The sequence below is a fragment of the Phaenicophaeus curvirostris genome, unplaced genomic scaffold (genome assembly GCF_032191515.1).
Source record: "Phaenicophaeus curvirostris isolate KB17595 unplaced genomic scaffold, BPBGC_Pcur_1.0 scaffold_391, whole genome shotgun sequence".
NCBI lineage: Eukaryota > Metazoa > Chordata > Aves > Cuculiformes > Cuculidae > Phaenicophaeus > Phaenicophaeus curvirostris.
This window is the reverse complement of record NW_027206984.1, coordinates 1-22264: the sequence shown is the minus strand read 5'-3', so window position 1 is coordinate 22264 and position 22264 is coordinate 1. Positions and strand designations below refer to the sequence as shown.

At 61.4% G+C, this 22264-nt stretch overlaps 3 protein-coding genes across 3 annotated transcripts; 1 reads left to right on the top strand and 2 right to left on the bottom strand.

The window, feature by feature from the left end:
- Nucleotides 1-789: 789 nt before the first annotated feature.
- BACC1 (BPTF associated chromatin complex component 1) lies at nt 790-6207 on the bottom strand. Its single transcript, XM_069882902.1, is given in 8 exon segments — nt 790-1501; nt 1637-1732; nt 2599-2684; nt 2687-2764; nt 2843-2944; nt 5287-5338; nt 5341-5380; nt 6078-6207. Coding segments are annotated over 8 exon segments (609 nt in total). The 5' UTR covers nt 6099-6207; the 3' UTR covers nt 790-1367.
- A 1187-nt stretch (nt 6208-7394) lies between these two features.
- On the bottom strand, nt 7395-10930 carry RNASEK (ribonuclease K). Its single transcript, XM_069882901.1, has 4 exons — nt 10926-10930; nt 10756-10855; nt 7791-7870; nt 7395-7699 (listed from the first exon to the last, which is right to left on the bottom strand). Exons 2-4 carry the CDS (start codon nt 10831-10833, stop codon nt 7561-7563), a joined length of 297 nt encoding a protein of 98 aa, XP_069739002.1. The 5' UTR covers nt 10834-10855; nt 10926-10930; the 3' UTR covers nt 7395-7560.
- Nucleotides 10931-15669: 4739 nt separating this feature from the next.
- Nucleotides 15670-21868, top strand: LOC138735039 (solute carrier family 2, facilitated glucose transporter member 4-like; the record flags this gene model as incomplete). Its single annotated transcript, XM_069882903.1, has 4 exons — nt 15670-16210; nt 18070-18198; nt 19929-20089; nt 21725-21868. Coding segments are annotated over exons 1-4 (476 nt in total), but the record flags the coding sequence as incomplete, so codon positions are not given.
- Nucleotides 21869-22264: the final 396 nt, after the last annotated feature.

Genomic DNA, 22264 nt, shown 5'->3' with positions numbered 1-22264 from the left:
CCCCAGGGCCCCCCCAAATACCCCCCCCCCACTCCTAACCCCCCCCCTGCACCCCCAAATCCCCTTCTTACACCCCCAAACCCCCCCCTGCACCCCCAAATCCCCTCTGGGACACCCCCAAATACCCCCCTGCACCCCCAACCCCCCCCAGGGACACCTCCAAATACCCCCCTGCACCCCCAGATCCCCTTCTTACACCCCCACCCCACCCCTGCACCCCCAACCCCCCCCAGGGACACCCCTAAACACCCCCCTGCACCCCCAAATCTCCTTCTTACACCCCCAAACCCCCCCTGCACCCCCAAATCCCCCCCTGCACCCCCAAACCCCCCCAGGAACACCCCCAAATCCCCTTCTTACACCCCCAAACCCCCCCCTGCACCCCCAAATCCCCCCCTGCACCCCCAAACCCCCACAGGGACACCCCCAACCCCCCCTGCACCCCCAAATCACCCCCCAAACCCCTCCATCACCCCCAACCCCCCCCACGCACCCCCAAATCCCTCCCCCCACTGCTAAACACCCCCCTGCACCCCCAAACCCCCACAGGCCCCCCCCAACCCCCCCCCAGCACCCCTAAACCCCCCCCTGCACCCCAAAATTGGGGGGTCATTACACCCCCCCCCCAAACCGGCGTCACCTCAATAAAGGTTCGAACCCAGCGCCCCAATTTCTTATTTTTGGGGGGGGGGTCACCCCTAAATCTGAGTTGGGGGGGGGGAGAGGCAGGAACCCCAATTTTGGGGGGTCCCCCCCTTAAATAATACGAGAAGGACACAAGGGGGGACCTCAAGATTTTAATGGGGGGGGGGCAAGGGGGGACCCCAAAAATTGCGGGGGGGGGTGTTCAGCAGGGTTTGGGGGGGCTCAAAGGGGTTTGGGGGGGTCCCCAAGGCATTTGGGGGGGTCCCAAGAGGTTTGGGGGGGTCCCAAGAGGTTTCGGGGGGTCCTCAAGGGGTTTGGGGGGGCTCAAAGGGGTTTGGGGGGGTCCTCAAGGGGTTTTGGGGGGTCCCCAAGAGATTTGGGGGGGTCCCAAAGGGGTTTGGGGGGGTTACAAGGAGTTTGGGGGGGGTCCCAGAAGGTTTTGGGGGGGCTCAAAGGGGTTTGGGGGGGTCCTCAAGGGGTTTGGGGGGGCTCAAAGGGGTTTCGGGGGGTCCTCAAGGGGTTTGGGGGGGCTCAAAGGGGTTTGGGGGGATCCCAAGAGGTTTGGGGGGACCCCAAGAAGTTTGGGGGGCTCAAAGGCATTTGGGGGGGGTCCCAGGGGTTTGGGGGGGGGGGGGGGTCCCAAGGTCTTTGAGAGGGTTCTAGGGGCTTTGGGGGGGGGGGGGTCCAGAGGATTTGAGGGGTTCCAGGGGGTTTGGGGGGGCTCAAAAGGGTTTGGGGGGTCCCAAGAGGTTTTTTGGGGGGCCCCCTCCCCCGTTTTCATTTTTGGGGTTCATCGCGCTCGGGGGGGGTCGCTCGGGGGGGGGGGCGCGAGGCCCCGAGTTGGGGTTCAGGCTGTCTGGAAAGAGAAATAAAGGGGGGGGGGGGACCCCCACTTGGGGATCCCTTTACAGGTTCCCACGAGGTCCCCCCGAAATTTTAAGGGGTCCCCGAGATTCAGGGGAGCCCGAAGATTTCGGGGACCCCCCCGTACCCTGGTCGAAGTTGAGTTTTTTGGGGGGCGGGGGGGGGGTCTCGCCGAGCCCCTCGACGTCCACCAGCTCCCCGGAGGCTTCGGCGTCGCTGAAATCTTGGGGGGGGAGGAAAAAAAGGGGGTTCAGGGGGGGACCCCGAAAATGAAAAGGGGGGTCAGGGGGTTGGGGGGGGGGGGGAAAGGGTTGAGGGAGGGGATGGGAGGGGCAGGGGACCCCAAAAATGAAAGGGGGGGGGTCATGGTGTTGAGGGGGTGAGGGGGGACCCCAAAAATGAAAAGAGGGGGGTGAGGGGGACCCCAAAAATGAAAGGGGGGGGTCATGGTGTTGGGGGGCGTGAGGGGGGACCCCAAAAATGAAAAGAGGGGGGTGAGGGGGACCCCAAAAATGAAAGGGGGGGGGTCAGGGGGACCCCAAAAATGAAAGATGGGGAGTCGGGGGGGCCCAAAAATGAAAGGGGGGACCCCAAAAATGAAAAGGGGGGGGTCACGGTCCTGGGGGGCATGAGGGGGGATCCCAAAAATGAAGGGGGGGACCCCAAAAATGAAAAGGGGGAGTCAGGAGGACCCCAAAAATGAAAGGGGGGGGTGAGAGGGACCCCAAAAATGAAAAGGGGGAGTCAAGAGGAACCCAAAAGTGAAAGGGGGGACCCCAAAAATGAAGGGGGGGACCGCAAAAATGAAAAGGGAGGGTCAGGGGGACCCCAAAAATGAAAGGGGGGGGTTGAGAGGGACCCCAAAAATGAAAGGGGGGTGTCATGGTCTTGGGGGGTGCGAGGGGGGACCCCAAAAATGAAAAGGGGGAGTCAAGAGGACCCCAAAAGTGAAAGGGGGGACCCCAAAAATGAAAAGGGGGGGGTCACGGTCTTGGGGGGGTGAGGGGGGGACCCCAAAAATGAAAAGGGGGGGGGTCGGGGGGAACCCCAAGATTAAAAACTGGGGGGGGGGACCCCCAAAATCCTTACCTGCCACCTTCTGCTTCTTGCCGGGGGGGTCGTGGGGCGCGGCGGGGGGGGTCCCCCGATTTGGGGCCCCCCCCCTTTTCGGGGTCCCTTCTTGGGGGAGTCGGCGGGGAGGGGGACGCCGGCGTCCTCGTAGGTTTTACGCTTGGAAGTCGCTTTGATTTGAGCCCTTTGGGGGGGGGGGAAAAAAGGGGGTTCAGGGGTAAATTTTGGGGGTTCGGGGGGGGGGACACCCCAAAAATCTTACACGGTTCGGTCCTTGATGAGGGCGCTGAGGCGGTTCAGGTCCTCCCCGAAACGCTTCACGGCCGCGCGGAGCAGCTCCAGCTCCGGCTCCGTCCACTTGGATCTGGGATTTTGGGGGGGCCCCTAAGGATTTGGGGACCCCCCCGGCCCCCCCAAATCCATAGGGGCCCCCCAAATCCATAGGGAGCCCCCCAAATCCATAGGGAGCCCCTCAAAGGCCTTCAGGGACACCCAGAGCAGCTCCAGCTCCGGCTCCGGCCACTTGGATCGGGGATTTTGGGGGGGCCCCTAAGGATTTGGGGACCCCCCCGGCCCCCCCAAATCCATAGGGAGCCCCCCTGGTCCATAGGGAGCCCCCCAAAACCAGAGGGAAGCCTTGAATCCATAGGGACCCCCCCAAAACCCCCCCTAGGGACCCTGTGAGCTCCCCCCAGGGACCCCAAAACCCCTTAGAGGGACCCTAAATCCTCTCAATTCCCCCCCAAGGGACCCCAAAACCCCAAGGGGGACCCCAAAACCCCTAGAGGGACCCTAAATCCTCTCATTCCCCCCCCAGGGACCCCAAATCCCCTAGAGGGACCCCAAATCCCCCTAGAGGCACCCCAAATCCTCTCAATACCCCCCCAGGGACCCCAAAACCCCCTACAGGGACCCCAAAACCCCCTAGAGGGACCCTAAATCCTCTCAATTCCCCCCCAGGGACCCCAAAAACCCCCTAGAGGGACCCTAAATCCTCTCAATTCCCCCCCCAGGGACCCCAAATCCCTCTAGAGGGACCCAAATCCCCTAGAGGGACCCCAAAACCCCCTAGAGGGACCCCGAAAGCCCCTAGAGGGACCCTAAATCCTCTCAATTCCCCCCCCAGGGACCCCAAATCCCTCTAGAGGGACCCCAAATCCCCTAGAGGGACCCCAAAACCCCCTAGAGGGACCCCGAAAGCCCCTAGAGGGACCCTAAATCCTCTCAATTCCCCCCCCAGGACCCCAAATCCCCTAGAGGGACCCTAAATCCTCTCAATTTCCCCCCCAGGGACCCCAAATCCCCTTAGAGGGACCCCAAAAGCCCCTAGAGGGACCCCAAATCCTCTCAATTCTCCCCCCAGGGACCCCAAAACCCCTAGAGGGACCCCAAATCCTCTCAATTCCCCCCCCAGGGACCCCAAATCCCCTTAGAGGGACCCCGAAAGCCCCTAGAGGGACCCTAAATCCTCTCAATTCCCCCCCCAGGGACCCCAAAACCCCCTAGAGGACCCCAAATCCTCTCAATTCCCCCCCCAGGGACCCCAAAACCCCCTACAGGGACCCCAAAACCCCCTAAAGGGACACTAAATCCTCTCAATTTCCCCCCCAGGGACCCCAAAACCATTAGAGGACCCCAAAACACCCTAGAGGGACCCTAAATCCTCTCAATTCCCCCCCAGGGACCCCAAATCCCCCTAGAGGGACCCCAAAACCCTCAGAGGGACCCTAATCCTCTCAATTTCCCCCCCAGGGACCCCAAAACCCCAAGGGGGACCCCAAAACCCCCTAGAGGGACCCTAAATCCTCTCAATTCCCCCCCCAGGGACCCCAAATCCCCTAGAGGGACCCCAAATCCCCCTAGCAGGCACCCCAATCCTCTCAATTCCCCCCCAGGGACCCCAAAACCCCTAGAGGGACCCTAAATCCTCTCAATTCCCCCCCAGGGACCCCAAAACCCCCTAGAGGGACCCCAAAACCCCCTAAAGGGACACTAAATCCTCTCAATTTCCCCCCCCAGGGACCCCAAAACCCATTAGAGGACCCCAAAACACCCTAGAGGAACCCTAAATCCTCTCAATTCCCCCCTCAGGGACCCCAAAACCCCCTAGAGGGACCCCAAATCCTCTCAATTTCCCCCCCAGGGACCCCAAAACCCCCTAGAGGGACCCTAATCCTCTCAATTCCCCCCCCAGGCACCCCAAATCCCCCTAGAGGGACCCTAAATCCTCTCAATTCCCCACCCAGGGACCCCAAAACCCCTGAGAGGGACCCCAAAACCCCTAGGGACCCCAAAACTCCCTAGAGGGACCCTAATCATTCCCCCCCAGGGACCCCAAAACCCCCTAGAGGGACCCTAAATCCTCTCAATTCCCCCCCAGGGACCCCAAAACCCATTGGAGGGACCCCAAAAACCCCCTAGAGGGACCCTAAATCCTCTCAATTCCCCCCCAGGGACCCCAAACCCCTGGGGGGACCCCAAAACCCCCTAGAGGGACCCTAAATCCTCTCAATTCCCCACCCAGGGACCCCAAAAGCCCCTAGAGGGACCCTAAATCCTCTCAATTTCCCCCCCAGGGACCCCAAAATCCCATGGGGGACCCCAAAACCCCCTAGAGGGACCCTAAATCCTCTCAATTCCCCCCCCCAGGGACCCCAAAACCCCCTAGAGGGACCCCAAAACCCCTGGGGGGACCCCAACTCTCACCCGGCCGGGGAGGTGTCGGCCACCGGGTGCAGCTGCATCGTCAGCTCCCCAGTTTGGTGAAGGCGGCACCGGCCGCCGAGAAGATCTCCCCGACCTGAGGGACCAGTAACACCAGTACGGGCACTGGGAATGGGACTGGGACTGGGACTGGCACCAGTACGGGCACTGGGAATGGCACTGGGACTGGGACTGGCACCAGTACGGGCACTGGGAATGGCACTGGGACTGGGACTGGGACTGGCACCAGTACGGGCACTGGGAATGGCACTGGACTGGGACTGGCACCAGTACGGGCACTGGGAATGGCACTGGACTGGGACTGGCACCAGTACGGGCACTGGGAATGGCACTGGGACTGGGACTGGCACCAGTACGGGCACTGGGACTGGGACTGGGACTGGCACCAGTACGGGCACTGGGAATGGCACTGGGACTGGGACTGGCACCAGTACGGGCACTGGGAATGGCACTGGGACTGGGACTGGCACCAGTATGGGCACTGGGAATGGCACTGGGACTGGGACTGGCACCAGTACGGGCACTGGGACTGGGATTGGGAGCCAGACTGGGAGCTAAACTGGGACTGGAACCAAAGTGGGACCCGGACTGTCCCCGGAACTCTCCTCGCGGCTCCGGGGCCGCACCCGGACCCCCATCTCAGCGCACCCCGCACGGGAAGTCGCCTTTTCCCGCTACCGGAAGCGCCCCCCAATCCCTCCCCTGTCATCCCCGTTACAACCGGGACACCCCCCGCCCCCCTCCTCCTCCTCCTCCACACCCCCTCCCCTCACTTTAGTGGACGCTGACGTCATTACGGCGCGCCCCGGGCCCTCCGGCCGCCGCCGCCGCCGCTCCGGTTCCTCAATGGTGGCGGCCGAGGCGAGGGCCGCTCTGCCCCGCGCGCCTCTATGGTTCCCGCCCCATTCCCGGCCCCGCCCCTCCCCTCCCCGCCCGCGCGCGCCGCTCTGCGCCGCCGTCTCGGTGGTTTTAACCCCTTCCTCGCCGCCGCCCTCTTAAAATTCCGACCCCCCAAAAAAAAATTAAAAGCGGGGGGCACAAAAAAAACAACGAGAAGGAGTCGGAAATAACGAGGTTTATAAAAGGGAAGCGGTTGTACCGGGCTGCGGAGCGCGGGGGAGGGAACAGATGGTCCTCCAAGCGCCTCTCCATGATTTTCTCCATCACCAAGCCCTAAGAAACGAGGGGGCGACCCCTCCCCACCCCCTTTTCCTTCCCCAAATCCCCTTTTCTAGCCCCAAAATCCTCCCCTTGCCCTCAATTCCCCCCAAAAGCCCCCCCTTCCACCCAAAAATCATCCTCTTCCCCCCAAAATCCTTCATTTTCCCTCCCCAAAACCCCCTTTTTCCCCAAAAAAACCCTTTTCCCCCCCAAAAATTCCCCAAAATCCCCCTTTCCCCAAAAAAATCCCCCTTTTCCCCCTAAAAAAACCCTTTTAGCCCCCCAAAACCCCTTTTCCCCCTCCAAAATCCCCCTTTCCCCCTCCAAAACCCCCTTTTTCCCAAAAAAAATCCCCAAAATCCCCCTTTTCCCAAAATAATCCCCCTTTTCCCCCTCCAAAACCCCCTTTTAGCCCCCCAAACCCCCCTTTTAGCCCCCCAAACCCCCCTTTTTCCCCAAAAAATTCCCCCAAAATCCCCCTCTCCCCCAAAAAATCCCTCTTTCCCCCTAAAAAAAACCCTTTTCGCCCCCCAAAACCCCCTTTTTGCCCCTCAAAACCCCCTTTTCCCCCTCCAAAACCCCCTTTTTGCCCCCACACCCCCTTTTTGCCCCCCACACCCCCCTTTTAGCCCCCCAAAACCCCCTTTTCCCCCAAAAAATTCCCCCCAAATCCCCCTCTCCCCCAAAAAATCCCCCTTTTTCCCCCCTAAAAAAAAAAACCCTTTTCGCCCCTCAAAACCCCCTTTTCGCCCCTCAAAACCCCCTTTTCGCCCCCCAAAACCCCCTTTTCCCCCCAAAAAAAAAACCCTTTTCCCCCTCCAAACCCCAATTTTCCCCCCCCAAAACCCCCTTTTAGCCCCCCAAACCCCCCTTTTAGCCCCCAAAAAATAAACTGGGGGGGGGGGTCCCACAAAAACCCCCTAACAACCTCAGGAACAATTTTTTTATTGGGGGGGGGGGGGGCGCGTCCTTACTGGCCTGAGTCGCTCTCCGAGGAGGTTTTATGGGGTCCCCACGGATTTTGGGGGGGTTTCCTTTGAATTTAAGGGTTTGTTAAGAAGGGGGGGGGTCCCTATTTTATTTTTGGGGGGGGTCCTAGCGGACCATGTACTCCTTGCGCTTGTTGAGCCGCCCCTGGCAGAGGGAGAAGCCCCCCAGGAGGGCGTAAAGCCCCGCGGCGATGAAGCAGTTGTAGCTCACTTGCTCGTAAAGACGATAAATCCGCTCGGGGCCGCTGCGGGGGGGGGTCAAAAAAAGGGGTGAGGGGAGTATTGACCCCCTCCCACCCCCCCAAAGTGAAAAAAATTGGGATGGGAGGGACTCACTCCTTGAAATCTTCGTCGGTGAACGGGACGTCTTCGATGAGGACGGCGGAGTGGACGTTGAAGAAGATGCCCAGGAGGACCTGGGGGGGCGATTTAAGGGTTAAAAGGGGGGCTTGGGGGGTCCAAAGGGGGTTTGGGGTGGGTGAAAGGTGGGTTGGGGGGGTCAAAGGGGGTTTAAAGGGGATTTGGGGGGGTTTAAAAGGGGATTTGGGGGGGTTTAAAGGGGATTTGGGGGGTGGAGGGGAGTTTGGGGGAGTTTAAAGGAGATTTGGGGGGGCTTGGGGGCAAGATTTGGGGGGTGGAGGGGAGTTTGGGGGAGTTTAAAGGAGTTTGGGGGTCAGGATTTGGGGGTTGGAGGGAGTTAAAGGGGGGTTTGGGGGGTCAAAGGGGGTTTAAAGGGGATTTGGGAGGGTTTAAAGGGGATTTGGGGGGTCAAAAGGGGATTTAAAGGGGATTGGGGGGGTCAAAAGGAGATTTAAAGGGGATTGGGGGCAAGATTTGGGGGGTAGAGGGGATTTTGGGGGAGTTTAAAGGGGTTTGGGGGGCAAGATTTGGGGGTTGGAGGGGGCTTGGGAGGGTTAAAGGGGAGTTGGGGGTCCAAGGGGGGTTTAAAGGGGGTCTGGGGTGGGTTAAAGGTGGGTTGGGGGGGTCAAAGGGGGTTTTAAAGGGGATTTGGGGGGTTTAAAGGGGATTGGGGGGTCAAAAGGGGATTTAAAGGGGCTTGGGGGCAAGATTTGGGGGGTAGAGGGGAGTTTGGGGGAGTTCAAAGGGGTTTGGGGGGCAGGATTTGGGGGTTGGAGGGGGTTAAAGGGGGGTTTGGGGGGTCAAAGGGGGGTTTATAAAGGGGGTCTGGGGTGGGTTAAAGGTGGGTTGGGGGGGGTCAAAGGGGATTTGGGGGGGCTTAAAGGGGATTTGGGGGGCAAGATTCGGGGTCAGAGGGAGTTTGTGGGGGTTTAAAGGGGCTTGGGGGCAAGATTTGGGGGGTAGAGGGGGATTTTGGGGGGAGTTTAAAGGGGTTTGGGGGCAGGATTTGGGGGTTGGAGGGGGTTTTTGGGGGGTTAAAGGGGGGCTTGGGGCAAGATTTAGGGGGTGGAAGGGGTTTGGGGGGCATTAAATGGGGGGTTGGGGGGTCAAAGGGGGGTTTAAAGGGGGTTTTGGGGGGTCAAAGGGAGGTTTGGGGGGGTCAAAAGTGGGTTTAAAGGGGGTTTGGGGGGTCAAAGGGGGGTTTAAAGGGGTTTTGGGGGGGGTCAAAGAGGGATTGGGGGCTCAAAAGGGGGGTTTTGGGGGGGGTTAAAGGGGATTGGGGAAAGATTTAGGGGGGTGGAGGGGTTTTGGGGTGATCCAAGGCGGTTTGGGGGGGGTTAAAGGGGGTTTTGGGGGGGTCAGGGCAAGATTTGGGGGTCAGAGGGGGTTTTGGGGGAGTTTAAAGGGGTTTTGGAGGGGTCGGGGGTAAGATTTGGGGGTCAGAGGGAGTTTTGGGGGGGGTTAAAGGGGGGTTTGGGGGCAAGATTTGGGGGTGTTAAAGGGGGGTTTGGGGGGGTTCTGAGGGGGATCAAAGGGGGGGGTTGGGGGGGCCAATAGGGACCCCCCTGGCCCCATAGCCCCCCCCCCCAGCCCCATAGCCCCCCATTTAGGCCCCATAGCCCCCCCCCCAGCCCCATAGCCCCCCATTTAGGCCCCATAGCACCCCCCCCCCAGCCCCACAGATGCCCCCCCCAGCCCCATAGCCCCCCATTAATGCCCCATAGCCCCCCCCCCCAGCCCCACAGATGCCCCCCCGGGCCCCCCCCAAACACCACAGATGCACCCCCCCAGCCCCATAGCCCCCCATTAATGCCCCATAGACCCCCCATTAATGCCCCATAGCCCACCCCCCCAGCCCCATAGCCCCCCATTAATGCCCCATAGCCCCCCCCCAGCCCCACAGACGCCGCCCCCAGCCCCATAGCCCCCCCTCCAACCCCATAGCCCCCCATTAATGCCCCCATAGACGCCCCCAGGCCCCCCAAATTAGACCCCACAGATGCCCCCCCCAGCCCCATAGCCCCCCTTTTATGCCCCATAGCCCCCCCCCAGCCCCACAGCCCCCCACTTAGACCCCACAGATGCCCTCCCCAGCCCCACAGCCCCCCTTTTATGCCCCACAGACCCCCTCCCCAGCCCCATAGCCCACCACTTAGACCCCACAGACACCGCCCCCGGCCCCATAGCCCCCCCCTCCCAGCCCCACAGCCCCCCATTAATGCCCCACAGACCCCCCACAGCCCCCCCACTTAGACCCCACAGATGCTGCCCCCCGGCCCCGTAGCCCCCCCCTCCAGCCCCATAGACCCCCATTAATTCCCCACAGACCCCCATTTTATGCCCCATAGACCCCCCACAGCCCCCCACTTCGACCCCACAGACACCCACCCCCGGCCCCATAGCCCCTCATTAATGCTCCACAGCCCCCCCTTTTATGCCCCACAGACCCCCCCCCAGCCCCTCAGCCCCCCACTTAGACCCCACAGATGCCACCCCCGGCCCCACAGCCGCCCTTTTATGCCCCATAGACCCCCAATAATGCCCCATAGACTCCCCACAGCCCCCCACTTAGACCCCACAGACGCCATCCTCAGCCCCACAGCCCCCCCTCCAACCCCATAGACCCCCAATAATGCCCCATAGACCCCCCACAGCCCCCCCACTTAGACCCCACAGACGCGGCCCCCTGCCCCACAGACCCCCTTTTATGCCCCACAGCCCCCCACCCAGCCCCACAGCCCCCCACTTAGACCCCACAGATGCCCTCCCCGGCCCCATAGCCCCCCCTTTTATGCCCCATAGACCCCCTTTTATGCCCCATAGACCCCCCTCCAGGCCCCATAGACCCCCATTAATGCCCCGCAGCCCCCCATTAATGCCCCACAGCCCCCATTTTATGCCCCACAGCCCCCCCTTTACGGTCCCCCCCCCCGGCCCTCACCAACATGACGACGCCCCAGGCGCTGAGGACGAGCCCGCAGGCGGCCATCTTGGGCCCACAGCACAGCAGGGAGACCATAGCGGGGCCGGTACCGGAGGGACTGGGAAGTGGGGGGGGGGGGGGGTGACTGGGAGCGCTGGCGAGAGGTGACCGGAGTGGGGGGGGGGAACCACCGGCGGCGTCACGTGACCCCGGAAGTGCGGGGGGGAGGCTGTCACGTGACTCCGAGGGGCGGCGTCACGTGATGCCGGGGGCGTTCTGCGAGACCACGTGACACCCCCCCGGCGCGCCAAGGTCGTTGCGAAGCCACGTGACCCACCGCCGCGTGGCCACGCCCCCCTAAGTCCCCTCGCGAGGTCACGTGATCATCGCTAAGCCACACCCCCTCCTGGGTGCTGAGCGAAGATCACGTGACTCCCCCCCGTTTAAGCCGCGCGTCCGAGTCGGAGGCAGCGAGATCACGTGATGCCACGAGGCCACGCCCCCCCTCGCAGCGCGCGCCAAGGGCCCTGTGGGGTGTCACGTGACCCCCGCGAGGCCACGCCCCCCTCGCCCGCTTTTGTTGTGAAAGTTGCGGGTTTTGGGGTCGGGGGGGTGGATTTAGGGTAAAAAATGAGGTTTCTGGGTGTTTGTGAGGAGATTCGGGGTCCGAGTCACGTCCTAGGGGAGTTATTGAAGGGATTTGGGGTTAAAAGTGCGGGTTTGGGGAGTTCGAGAGGGAAAAGCGGAGAAGATTCGAGGCAAAATGTGCGTTTTGGGAGAGTTTGAGGGGGGATTTTGAGGTAAAAAGTGCAGATTTGGGGTGTCTGAGGGGAAAAATCGAAGATTTCAGGTAAAAGTGGCATTTTGGGGGGGAGATTTGAGGTAAATCGCGTGTTGGGGGCAGATTTGGGGTAAAAAGCCCGTTTTGGGGGCGGGTTTGGGGGGAATTAGAGTAAAAATCACGTTTTTGAGGGGTTTGTGAGGCAATTTGGGGTAAAAAGTGCAGTTTAGGGGGGTTGGAGGGGAAATTTTGAGAAGATTTGAGGTTAAAGGGGCGTTTGGAGGGGATCTGGGGTAAAAACCGGCGTTTTGGGGCAGTTTGTGAGGGGATTTGGGTAAAAAAATGCAGGTTGGGGGATTTGGAGAGGAAATTTGAGGTAAAAGTGGCATTTTGAGGTAAAAATCGCAAGTTTTGGTGCGATTTTGAGGGAAGTTCGTTTAAAAATTGCAGGTTTTGAGGAGTCCGAGGGGAAATTTGAGGCAAAACTGGCATTTTGGGGGAGTCTGAGAGGGGATTTGGGGTTCAAAGTGCAGATTTGGGGGGTTGGAGAGGAAACCTGAGGAGATTTGAGGTAAAAAATCGCATTTTGGGGCAGTTTGTGAAGGGATCTGGGGCAAAAATCACATTTAGGGGGAGTTTGTGAGGGGATTTGAGGTAAAAATCACATTTTTGATGCGGTTTTGAGGGGATTTGGGGAGTCTGAGGGGAAATTGGAGAAGATTTGAGGTAAAAGAAGCATTTTGGGGCAGTTTTGAGGGGATTTGGGGTAAAACGTTCAGATTTGGGGAGTCTGAGGGGAAATTTGAGGAGATTGGAGGTAAAAGCTGCATTTTGGGGCAGTTTGTGAGGGGATTTGGGGTAAAAAGTGCAGTTTTGGGGAGTCTGAGGGGAAATTTGAGAAGATTTGAGGTAAAAATCACATTTTGGGGAGTTCGTGAAGGGATTTTGGGGTAAAAAGTTCAGATTTGGGAAGTTTGAGGGGAAATTTGAGGCAAAAGTCGTGGTTTTGGGGGAGCTGTGAGGGGATTTGGGGTGAAAACTCATGTTTGGGGGGCATTTGTGAAGGGATTTTTGGAGAAAGTCTCATTTTGGGGGAGTTTGAAGGGATTTGGGGGTAAAAATTGGGATTTGGGGGAGTCGGAGAGGAGATTGAAGGCAAAAATCGCATTTTTAAGATGCGGTTTTCAGGGGATTCGGGGAGTCTGAGGGGAAATTGGAGAAGATTGGGGGTAAAAGATGCATTTGGGGGCAGTTTGTGAGGGGATTTGGGGTAAAAAGTTCAGGTTTGGGGAGTCTGAGGGGAAATTTGAGGAGATTGGAGGTAAAAGAAGCATTTTGGGGCAGTTTGTGAGGGGATTTGGGGTAAAAAGTGCAGTTTTGAGGGGATTTGGGGTAAAACGTTCAGATTTGGGGAGTCTGAGGGGAAATTTGAGGAGATTGGAGGTAAAAGCTGCATTTTGGGGCAGTTTGTGAGGGGATTTGGGGTAAAAAGTGCAGTTTTGGGGAGTCTGAGGGGAAATTTGAGAAGATTTGAGGTAAAAGCTGCATTTTGGGGAGTTTGTGAAGGGATTTTGGGGTAAAAAGTTCAGATTTGGGAAGTTTGAGGGGAAATTTGAGGCAAAAGTCGTGGTTTTGGGGGAGCTGTGAGGGGATTTGGGGTGAAAACTCATGTTTGGGGGGCATTTGTGAAGGGATTTTTGGAGAAAGTCTCATTTTGGGGGAGTTTGAAGGGATTTGGGGGTAAAAAAATGTGATTTGGGGGAGTCGGAGAGGAGATTGAAGGCAAAATTCGCATTTAAGATGCGGTTTTCAGGGGATTCGGGGAGTCTGAGGGGAAATTGGAGAAGATTGGGGGTAAAAGATGCATTTGGGGGCAGTTTGTGAGGGGATTTGGGGTAAAAAGTTCAGGTTTGGGGAGTCTGAGGGGAAATTTGAGGAGATTGGAGGTAAAAGCTGCATTTTTGGGCAGTTTGTGAGGGGATTTGGGGTAAAAAGTGCGGTTTTGAGGGGATTTGGGGTAAAAAGTTCAGATTTGGGGAGTCTGAGGGGAAATTTGAGGAGATTGGAGGTAAAAGCTGCATTTTGGGGCAGTTTGTGAGGGGATTTGGGGTAAAAAGTGCAGTTTTGGGGAGTCTGAGGGGAAATTTGAGAAGATTTGAGGTAAAAGCTGCATTTTGGGGAGTTTGTGAAGGCATTTTGGGGTAAAAAGTTCAGATTTGGGAAGTTTGAGGGGAAATTTGAGGCAAAAGTCGTGGTTTTGGGGAGCTGTGAGGGGATTTGGGGTGAAAACTCATGTTTGGGGGGCATTTGTGAAGGGATTTTTGGAGAAAATCTCATTTTGGGGGAGTTTGAAGGGATTTGGGGGTAAAAAAATGGGATTTGGGGGAGTCGGAGAGGAGATTGAAGGCAAAAATCGCGTTTTTTGGTAGCGGGTGAGGGGATCGGGAGTAGAAACTTCGGTTAGGAGGGTTCGGGGAGGAAATTTGAGGGAAAAGTCGCGTTTTTGAGGGGTGTGGGGGGGGGGTGGGGGCTCCCCGGGGGTGACACACGCGGTGACACGTGTGACGTCACTCGTGACGCTGAGTCACCTGCCCCTCCCCCCCCCCCCCCAGGGTCACATTGAGGGAACGGGACATTCGGGCTCAAAATAGAAGCGGCACGCGCCCGCCCCTCCCCCACCCCAGGAGAAGGGGGCTGGGGGGCCCCCCTCCCCCCCCCCTCCCCTCCATAGGGGACACAGGGACCCCCCCCCACCCCATAGGGGACACAGGAATCCCCTATAGGGACCCCCCACCACATAGGGGACACAGGGACCCCACTATAGGGACCCCCCCATCCCATAGGGGACACAGGAATCCCCTGTAGGGACCCCCCTATGGGGACCGCCTACCCTATAGGGGACACAGGGACACCCCTATAGGAACCCCCCCACCCCACAGGGGACACAGGAATCCCCTATGGGGACACCCCACCACATAGGGGACACAGGGACCCCACTATAGGGACCCCCCCATCCCATAGGGGACACAGGAATCCCCTATAGGGACCCCCCCTATGGGGACCGCCTACCCTATAGGGGACACAGGGACACCCCTATAGGAACCCCCCACCCCATAGGGGACACAGGGACCCCACTATAGGGACCCCCCACCACATAGGGGACATAGGGACACCCCTTACAGGGACACCCCGCCTCATAAGGGACACAGGGACCAGCTATAGGGACCCCACGCCCCATAGGGGACACAGGGACCAGCTATAGGGACCCCCCCTATAGGAACCCCCTACCCCGTAGGGGACACAGGGACACCCCTATAGGGACCCCCCCACCCCATAGGAGACACAGGGACCCCACTATAGGGACCCCCCATCCCATAGGGGACACAGGGACACTCCTTATAGGGACACCCCGCCGCATAAGGGACACAGGGACCCCCCCCTATAGAGATCCCCCACCCCATAGGGGACACAGGGACCACCTATAGGGACCCCCCCTACCCTATAATGGACACAGGGACCCCCCCATAGGGACCCACCGCCCCATAGGGTACACAGGGACCCTCCTCTCCCCCCATAGGGGACACAGGGACCCCTCCTGCGCCCCCATAGGGACTCCTCCCTCCCCATAGGGGACAGAGGGACCCACTCTCGTCCCATAGGGGACACAGAGACCCCCCTATATGGACCCCCCACCCCATAGGGGACACAGGGACCCCCTCTCCCTTCATAGGAATCCCCCCTCCCTCCCTTATAGGGGACCAAGGGACCCCTCACCCCCAACCAGTGACCCCCCCCCTCCCTATAGGGGACCCAGGGATCCCCACTCTCCCCCATAGGGGACACAGGGACCCCTCAGCCGCCCCCTTAGGGACCCCAACTCCCCCATAAGTGACCTAGGGATGCCCCCCTCCTATAGGGGACCCAGGGACCCCCAAATTCCCATAGGGACCCCCTTCCCCCCCCCCATAATCCTCCCCAGGGCGCCCCCCAACCCCTATAGGGGCCCCCTATAGGGCCGCCCCCCCCCCATAGGGACCCTTCGGGGACCCCCCCCTCGCCCCCCATGCGGTGGGGGAGGGGCAGTGACGTGTCCCCCCTATTTTAGGCAGGGGGGGAGGGGTCACCTGGGGACACGGGGGGGGGGGTGGGGCTGAGGCGTCCTCCAACTGCCCCCCCCGACCCAGAACTGCCCCCCCCCCACTCACCAACCGCCCCCTTCTGCCCCATAACCACGCTATAATTGCCCCTGGCTGCCCCCTAACTGCCCCCTTGACCCCTAACTGCCCCCTTCTGCCCCATAACCGCGCTATAATTGCCCCCGGCTGCCCCATAACTGCCCCCCCCACCCACCGACCGCCCCCTTCTGCCCCATAACCGAGCTATAACTGCCCCCTTCTGCCCCCTAACTGCCCCCTTCTGCCCCCTAACTGCCCCCTTGACCCCTAACTGCCCCAACTGCCCCCTAACTGCCCCCTTCTGCCCTATTACTGCCCCCCAACTGCCCCCCTGCCCCCTAACTAACCCCCTTCTACCCCACAACTGCCCCCAGTAACTGCCCCCCCCACCCCGGGGGGGCAGCACCGGGCCCCCCCCCCCTTAATTAATTAACACTCCCTGGGGTAATTAATTACCCCCCCCCCCCCAATCGCGATGCCCAGTGGGTTCCAGCAGATCCGGGAGGAGGAGGAGGAGGTATCGGGGTGGGGGGGGGGGCACTTGGGGGGCAGGGGGATTGGGGGGGAGGAGGGCAGGAGGGGGGGTCCTGGGGGGCTCAGGGACCTGGAATCCCCCCCACATTGGGGACCCGGGGGGCCAGGACCCCCTCCCATAGGGAACCCAGGGACCCCCCCCCTCCCTATAGAGACCCCCCCATAGAGGACACAGGGACCCCCCCCTCCCTATAGGGACCCCCCCAGAGAGGACCTAGGGACCCCCCCTCCCCATAGAGGACACAGGGACCCCCCCTTCCTACAGGGACCCCCTCTTCCCCCCCCATAGGGAACCCAGGGACCCCCATTCCCTATAGGGACCCCCCTCTCCCCCCACCATAGGGAACCCAGGGACCCCTCTTTCCTATAGGAACCCCCCCATGGGGAATCCAGTGACCCCCCCTTCCTATAGAGACCCCCCCATAGAGGACACAGGGACCCCCCTTCCCTATAGGGACCCCCGTCTCCCCCCCCATAGGGAACCCGGGGACCCCCTCCTCCCCCCCACATAGGGATCCCAGGGACCCCTCTTCCCTATAGAGACCCCCCCACAGAGGACACAGGGACCCCCTTTCCCTATAGGGACCCCGTCTCCCCCCCATAGGGAACCCAGGGACCACCCCCTCCCTATAGAGACCCCCCCATAGAGGACACAGGGACCCCCCTTCCCTATAGGGACCCCCGTTTCCCTCCCATAGGGAACCCAAGGACCCCTCTTCCCTATAGGAACCCCCCCCATAGGGAACCCAGGGACCCCCCCTTTCCTATAGGGACCCCGTCTCCCCCCCATAGGGAACCCGGGGACCCCCCCCTCCCCTATAGAGACCCCCCCCATAGAGGACACAGGGACCCCCCTTCCCTATAGGGACCCCGTCTCCCCCACATAGGGAACCCGGGGACCCCCCCTCCCTATGGGGACCCCCTCTCCCCCCCAAATAGGGAGCCCAGGGACCCCCACCCCCTTCCTATAGGGAACCCCCATAGAGGACCTAGGGACCCCTCTCCCCATAGAGGACACAGGAACCCCCTCTCCCCCCGCCAGGGAACCCAGGGACCCCCCCCCTCCCTATAGGGACCCCCCTCTTCCCCCCCCCATAGGGAACCCAGGGACCCCCCCCTTCCTATAGGGACCCCCCTCAGAGGACCCAGGGACTCCCCCTCCCCATAGGGACCCCTCCCCCCCCCGCCCCCCCCCCCCGTGTCCCAGCTCATTCCCAAATAAGGGGAATTTTCTCCCTTGTTGGAGCTGATCCCGGCGGGGGGGACGGGACCCTGGGGTTTGGGGGGGCCTCAGACCTCTAGGTCCCCTATGGGGGGGGGGGGGAACGGGGTGGGGGGGGGCCCTGGGGAGGGCTTGGGGGGGGTCAGAACCCTCCTATGCGGGGGGGGGGGGGCTCTTGGGGGGGGGGTTGAGGGGGTCCTGGATCTCTGGGGAGGGTGGAGGGGGGCTATGGGGGGTTGAGGGGGTCCTGGACCCCTGGGAAGGGGGAAGGGGGGGGCTATGGGGGGGTCGAGGGGGTCCTGGACCCCTGGGAAGGGGGGAAGGGGGGGGCTATGGGGGGGTCGAGGGGGTCCTGGGTCTCTGGGGAGGGGGGGGCTATGGGGGGGTCGAGGGGGTCCTGGACCCCTGGGAAGAGGGGGGGTCGAGGGGGTCCTGGACCCCTGGGAAGGGGGGGGCTATGGGGGGGTCGAGGGGGTCCTGGCCCCCTGCATCCCCTTTGATGGGGGGGAATAGAGTGGGGGGGGGTGTCTATATGGGGGGCCATGGAGAGGGGTCCCCTATAGGGGGGTAAGAAGGGGGTCTCAGACCCTTCCCCCCCCCCCCCTCCCCGTTCCCCACAGGAGGAGGAGGAGGAGGCGGCCCCCCCGCGGGGGGCTGTGACCCCCACCCTGGCCCTCACGGTGTTCGCGGCCACCCTGGCCTCCTTCCAGTTCGGGTACCACATCGGGGTCATCAACGCCCCCCAGAAGGTACCGGGGGGTATGGAACCCATAGGGGGGGCCCTATAGATCCCCTATAGGTGGGTGCCCCATAGATCCCCCATAGGGGGTGCCCTATAGATCCCCATAGGTGGGTGCCCCATAGATCCTCCATAGGTGGGTGCCCCATAGATCCCCATAGGTGGGTGTCCCATAGATCCTCCATAGGTGGGTGCCCCATAGATCCCCATAGGTGGGTGTCCTATAGATCCCCATAGGTGGGTGCCCTATAGATCCCCCATAGGTGGGTGTCCCATAGATCCCCATAGGTGGGTGCCCCATAGATCCCCATAGGTGGGTGTCCCATAGATCCTCCATAGGTGGGTGTCCCATAGATCCCCATAGGTGGGTGCCCTATAGATCCCCATAGGTGGGTGTCCCATAGATCCTCCATAGGTGGGTGTCCCATAGATCCCCATAGGTGGGTGCCCTATAGATCCCCATAGGTGGGTGCCCTATAGATCCTCCATAGGTGGGTGCCCTATAGATCCCCATAGGTGGGTGTCCCATAGATCCCCATAGGTGGGTGCCCTATAGATCCTCCATAGGTGGGTGTCCCATAGATCCCCTATAGGTGGGTGCCCCATAGATCCCCATAGGTGGGTGCCCTATAGATCCTCCATAGGTGGGTGCCCTATAGATCCCCCATAGGTGGGTGTCCTATAGATCCCCCATAGGTGGGTGCCCCATAGATCCCCCATAGGGGGTGCCCTATAGATCCCCATAGGTGGGTGCCCTATAGATCCCCCATAGGTGGGTGTCCTATAGATCCCCCATAGGTGGGTGCCCCATAGATCCCCCTATAGGGTGCCCCTATAGGTGAGTGTTCCCCTATGGGTGAGTGCTCCTCTATAGGTGGGTGGGTGCCGCTATAGGTGAGTGTTCCCCTATAGGCAGGTGGGTGCCCCTATAGGCGAGTGTTCCGCTATAGGCGGGTGGGTGCCCCTATAGGCGAGTGCTCCCCTATAGGTATATGAGTGTCTCTATAGGCGGGTGGGTTCCCCTAGAGGTGAGTGCTCCCCTATAGGCGGGTGGGTGCCCCTATAGGCGAGTGCTCCCCTATAGGTATGTGAGTGTCTCTATAGGCGGGTGGGTTCCCCTAGAGGTGAGTGCTCCCCTATAGGCGGGTGGGTGCCCCTATAGGCGAGTGCTCCCCTATAGACGAGTGTTCCCCTATAGGTGGGTGAGTGTTCCCCTGTAGGTGAGTGTTCCCTATAGGCGAGTGTTCCCTATAGGTGAGTGCTCCCCTATAGGCGGGTGGGTGTCCCTCTAGGTGAGTGTTCCCCTATAGGCGGGTGGGTGCCCCTATAGGTGAGTGTTCCCCTATAGGCGGGTGGGTGCCCCTAGGGGTGAGTGTTCCCCTATAGGCAGGTGGGTGCCCCTATAGGTGAGTGTTCCCCTATAGGCGGGTGGGTGCCCCTATAGGCGAGTGCTCCCCTATAGGCGGGTGGGTGTCTCTATAGGCGGGTGGGTTCCCCTTGAGGCGGGTGGGTGCCCCTATAGGCGAGTGCTCCCCTATAGGCGGGTAGGTGCCCCTATAGGCGGATGGGTGCCCCTATAGGCGGATGGGTTCCCCTCTAGGCGGGGGTTCCCCTCTAGGCAGGTGGGTTCCCCTATAGGGGGTTTCCCCTATAGGCGGTGGGTTCCCCTATAGGGGGTTTCCCCTATAGGCAGGGTTTCCCCTATAGGGGGGTTCCCCTATAGGCGCGCGTCCCCCGTAGGTGCTGGAGGCCGAGTACAACCGGACGTGGTGGCGGCGCTGGGGGTCGGCGCCGTCGCCCTCGGCCCTCGCCAACCTGTGGGCCCTGTCGGTCGCCATCTTCTCGGCCGGCGGCACGGCCACCGCGCTGGCCGGGGGGGAGCTGGCCCAGCGCCTCGGCAGGTGGGGCGCACCTGGGGGGGGCACCTGCGCGGGGGGCGGGGCTTATGCAGGAGGGGGCGTGGCTAGTGATCGAGGGGCGGGGTTATATGCAGGGGGCGTGGCTAATGGAAGGGGCGTGGCCATTGGGGGTTAATGGCATGGGACTATATGCAAATGTTGAGGGAGGGGGCGGGGCTTGTGGCGGAGGGGGCGTGGCTAGTGGTTGAGGGGCGGGGCTATAGGCAGGGGGCGTGGCTATGCAAATGGCCGGGGCTAATGGAAGAGGGGACGTGGCTATTGGGGTTAATGGGATGGGGCTATATGCAAATGGGGAGGGAGGGGGCGGGGCTTAGGGTGGAGGGGGCGTGGCTAGTGGTCGAGGGGCGGGGCTACCTGGAGGGGCGGGGCTGTAGGCAGGGGCGTGGCTATTGGCAGGGGCGTGGCTATGCAAAAGGGGCGTGGCTAATGGAATAGGGGGCGTGGCTATTTGGGTTAGTGGGGTGGAACTATAGGCCAATGGTGAGGGAGGGGGCGGGGCTTAGGGTGGAGGGGGCGTGGCTAGTGGTTGAGGGGCGGGGATATAGGCAGGGCCGTGGCTATGCTAAGGGGGCGGGGCTAATGGAAGAGGGGGCGTGGCTATTGGGGTTAATAGGATGAGACTATAGGCCAATGGTGAGGGAGGGGGCGGGGCTTAGGGTGGAGGGGGCGTGGTTAGTGGTCGAGGGGCGGGGCTACCTGGAGGGGCGAGGCTATAGGCAGGGGCGTGGCTATGCAAAAGGGGCGTGGCTAGCAGAGGGGGCGTGACTATAGGTACAGGGTGTGGCTAGAGGCGTGGTTATGCAAAAGAGGCGTGGCTAATGGAGGAGGGGCGTGGCTATTTGGGTTAATGGGATGGGACTATAGGCCAATGGTGAGGGAGGGGGCGGGGCTTGTGGCGGAGGGGGCGTGGTTAATGGTCGAGGGGCAGGGCTATGGGCAGGGGGCGTGGCTATGCAAATGGGCGGGGCTAATGGAATAGGGGGCGTGGCTAATTGGGTTAGTGGGGTGGGACTATAGGCCAATGGTGAGGGAGGGGGCGGGGCTTAGGGTGGAGGGGGCGTGGTTAGTGGTCGATGGGCGGGGCTATAGGCAGGGGGCGTGGCTGTGCAAATGGGCGGGGCTAATGGAAGAGGGGGCGTGGCTATTGGGTTAATGGGATGGGGCTATATGCAACTGAGGGATGGGGCGGGGCTTAGGGTGGAGGGGGCGGGGCTATAGGTACAGGGTGTGGCTAGAGGCGTGGCTATGCAGAAAGGGGCGGGGCTAATGGAGGAGGGGGCGTGGCTATTGATGGGGCTACTGGGATGGACTATATGCAAATGATGTGGGTTTGGGGCGGGGCTTGTGGTGGAGGGGGCGTGGCTAGTGGTTGAGGGGCGGGGCTATAGGTACAGGGTGGGTCTTGGGGGCGTGGCTATAGGTCCAGGTGTGTCTTGGGGGCGTGGCTATAGGTCCAGGTGTGTCTTGGGGGGGCGTGAAGAGGGCTGATGAACGAGGGGGCGTGGTTATAGCTGGAGGGGGCGTGGCCACAGCGGGTGGGCGTGGTTTAGGGGTGGTGGGCGTGGCTTTGGGGCGGGGTCCCCACCCCCCTCCCCTGTTTTTTCACCCCCCCCCCAGGAAAGGGGCCCTGCTGGCCACCAACAGCCTGGCAGTGGTGGGGGGGGGCGCTGATGGGGGGGGGCCAAGCTGGGCCCCACCGACGCCCTCGTCATCCTCGGCCGCTTCGTTATCGGCGCGTACTCAGGTGACTTCCTTATATGGGCAAAGGGGCGGGGCCTGGGGGACAGGGGGCGGGGCTGGGGTGGGGGCCCGAGGTGGTTCTTGGGGGGTTGGGGGGGTCTAGGGTTCGAGGAGGTGGTCCTAGGGGTCTGGGGGTGGTTCTAGAGGGTCGGGGGGGTGTGTAGGGTTCGAGGGGGGGTCGTAGGGGTCAGGGGGTGGTTCTAGGGGGGGTTGGGGGAGGTCCTAGGGGTCTGGGGGTGGTTCTAGGGGGGTTGGGGGGGGTGTCTAGGGTTCGAGGGGGGGGGTCCTAGGGGTCAGGGGGGTGGTTCTAGGGGGGTTGGGGGGGGGTGTAGGGTTCGAGGGGGGGGTCCTAGGGGTGCGGGGGGTGTTTGCAGGGGGTCGTGGGGGGGTGTCCCAGATCTCTGGGGTCCCTTCCCC

Bases quoted from the DNA above. Each gene is read 5' to 3' on its own strand.
- RNASEK (XM_069882901.1), bottom strand. From the start codon at position 10,833: ATGGTCTCCCTGCTGTGCTGTGGGCCCAAGATGGCCGCCTGCGGGCTC. The intron at 7,871-10,755 runs GTGAGGGCCGGG...TCGCCCCCCCAG, and splicing joins CCTGGGGCGTCGTCATGTTG to GTCCTCCTGGGCATCTTCTT. The intron at 7,700-7,790 runs GTGAGTCCCTCC...CCCCCCCCGCAG, and splicing joins ACCGACGAAGATTTCAAGGA to CGGCCCCGAGCGGATTTATC.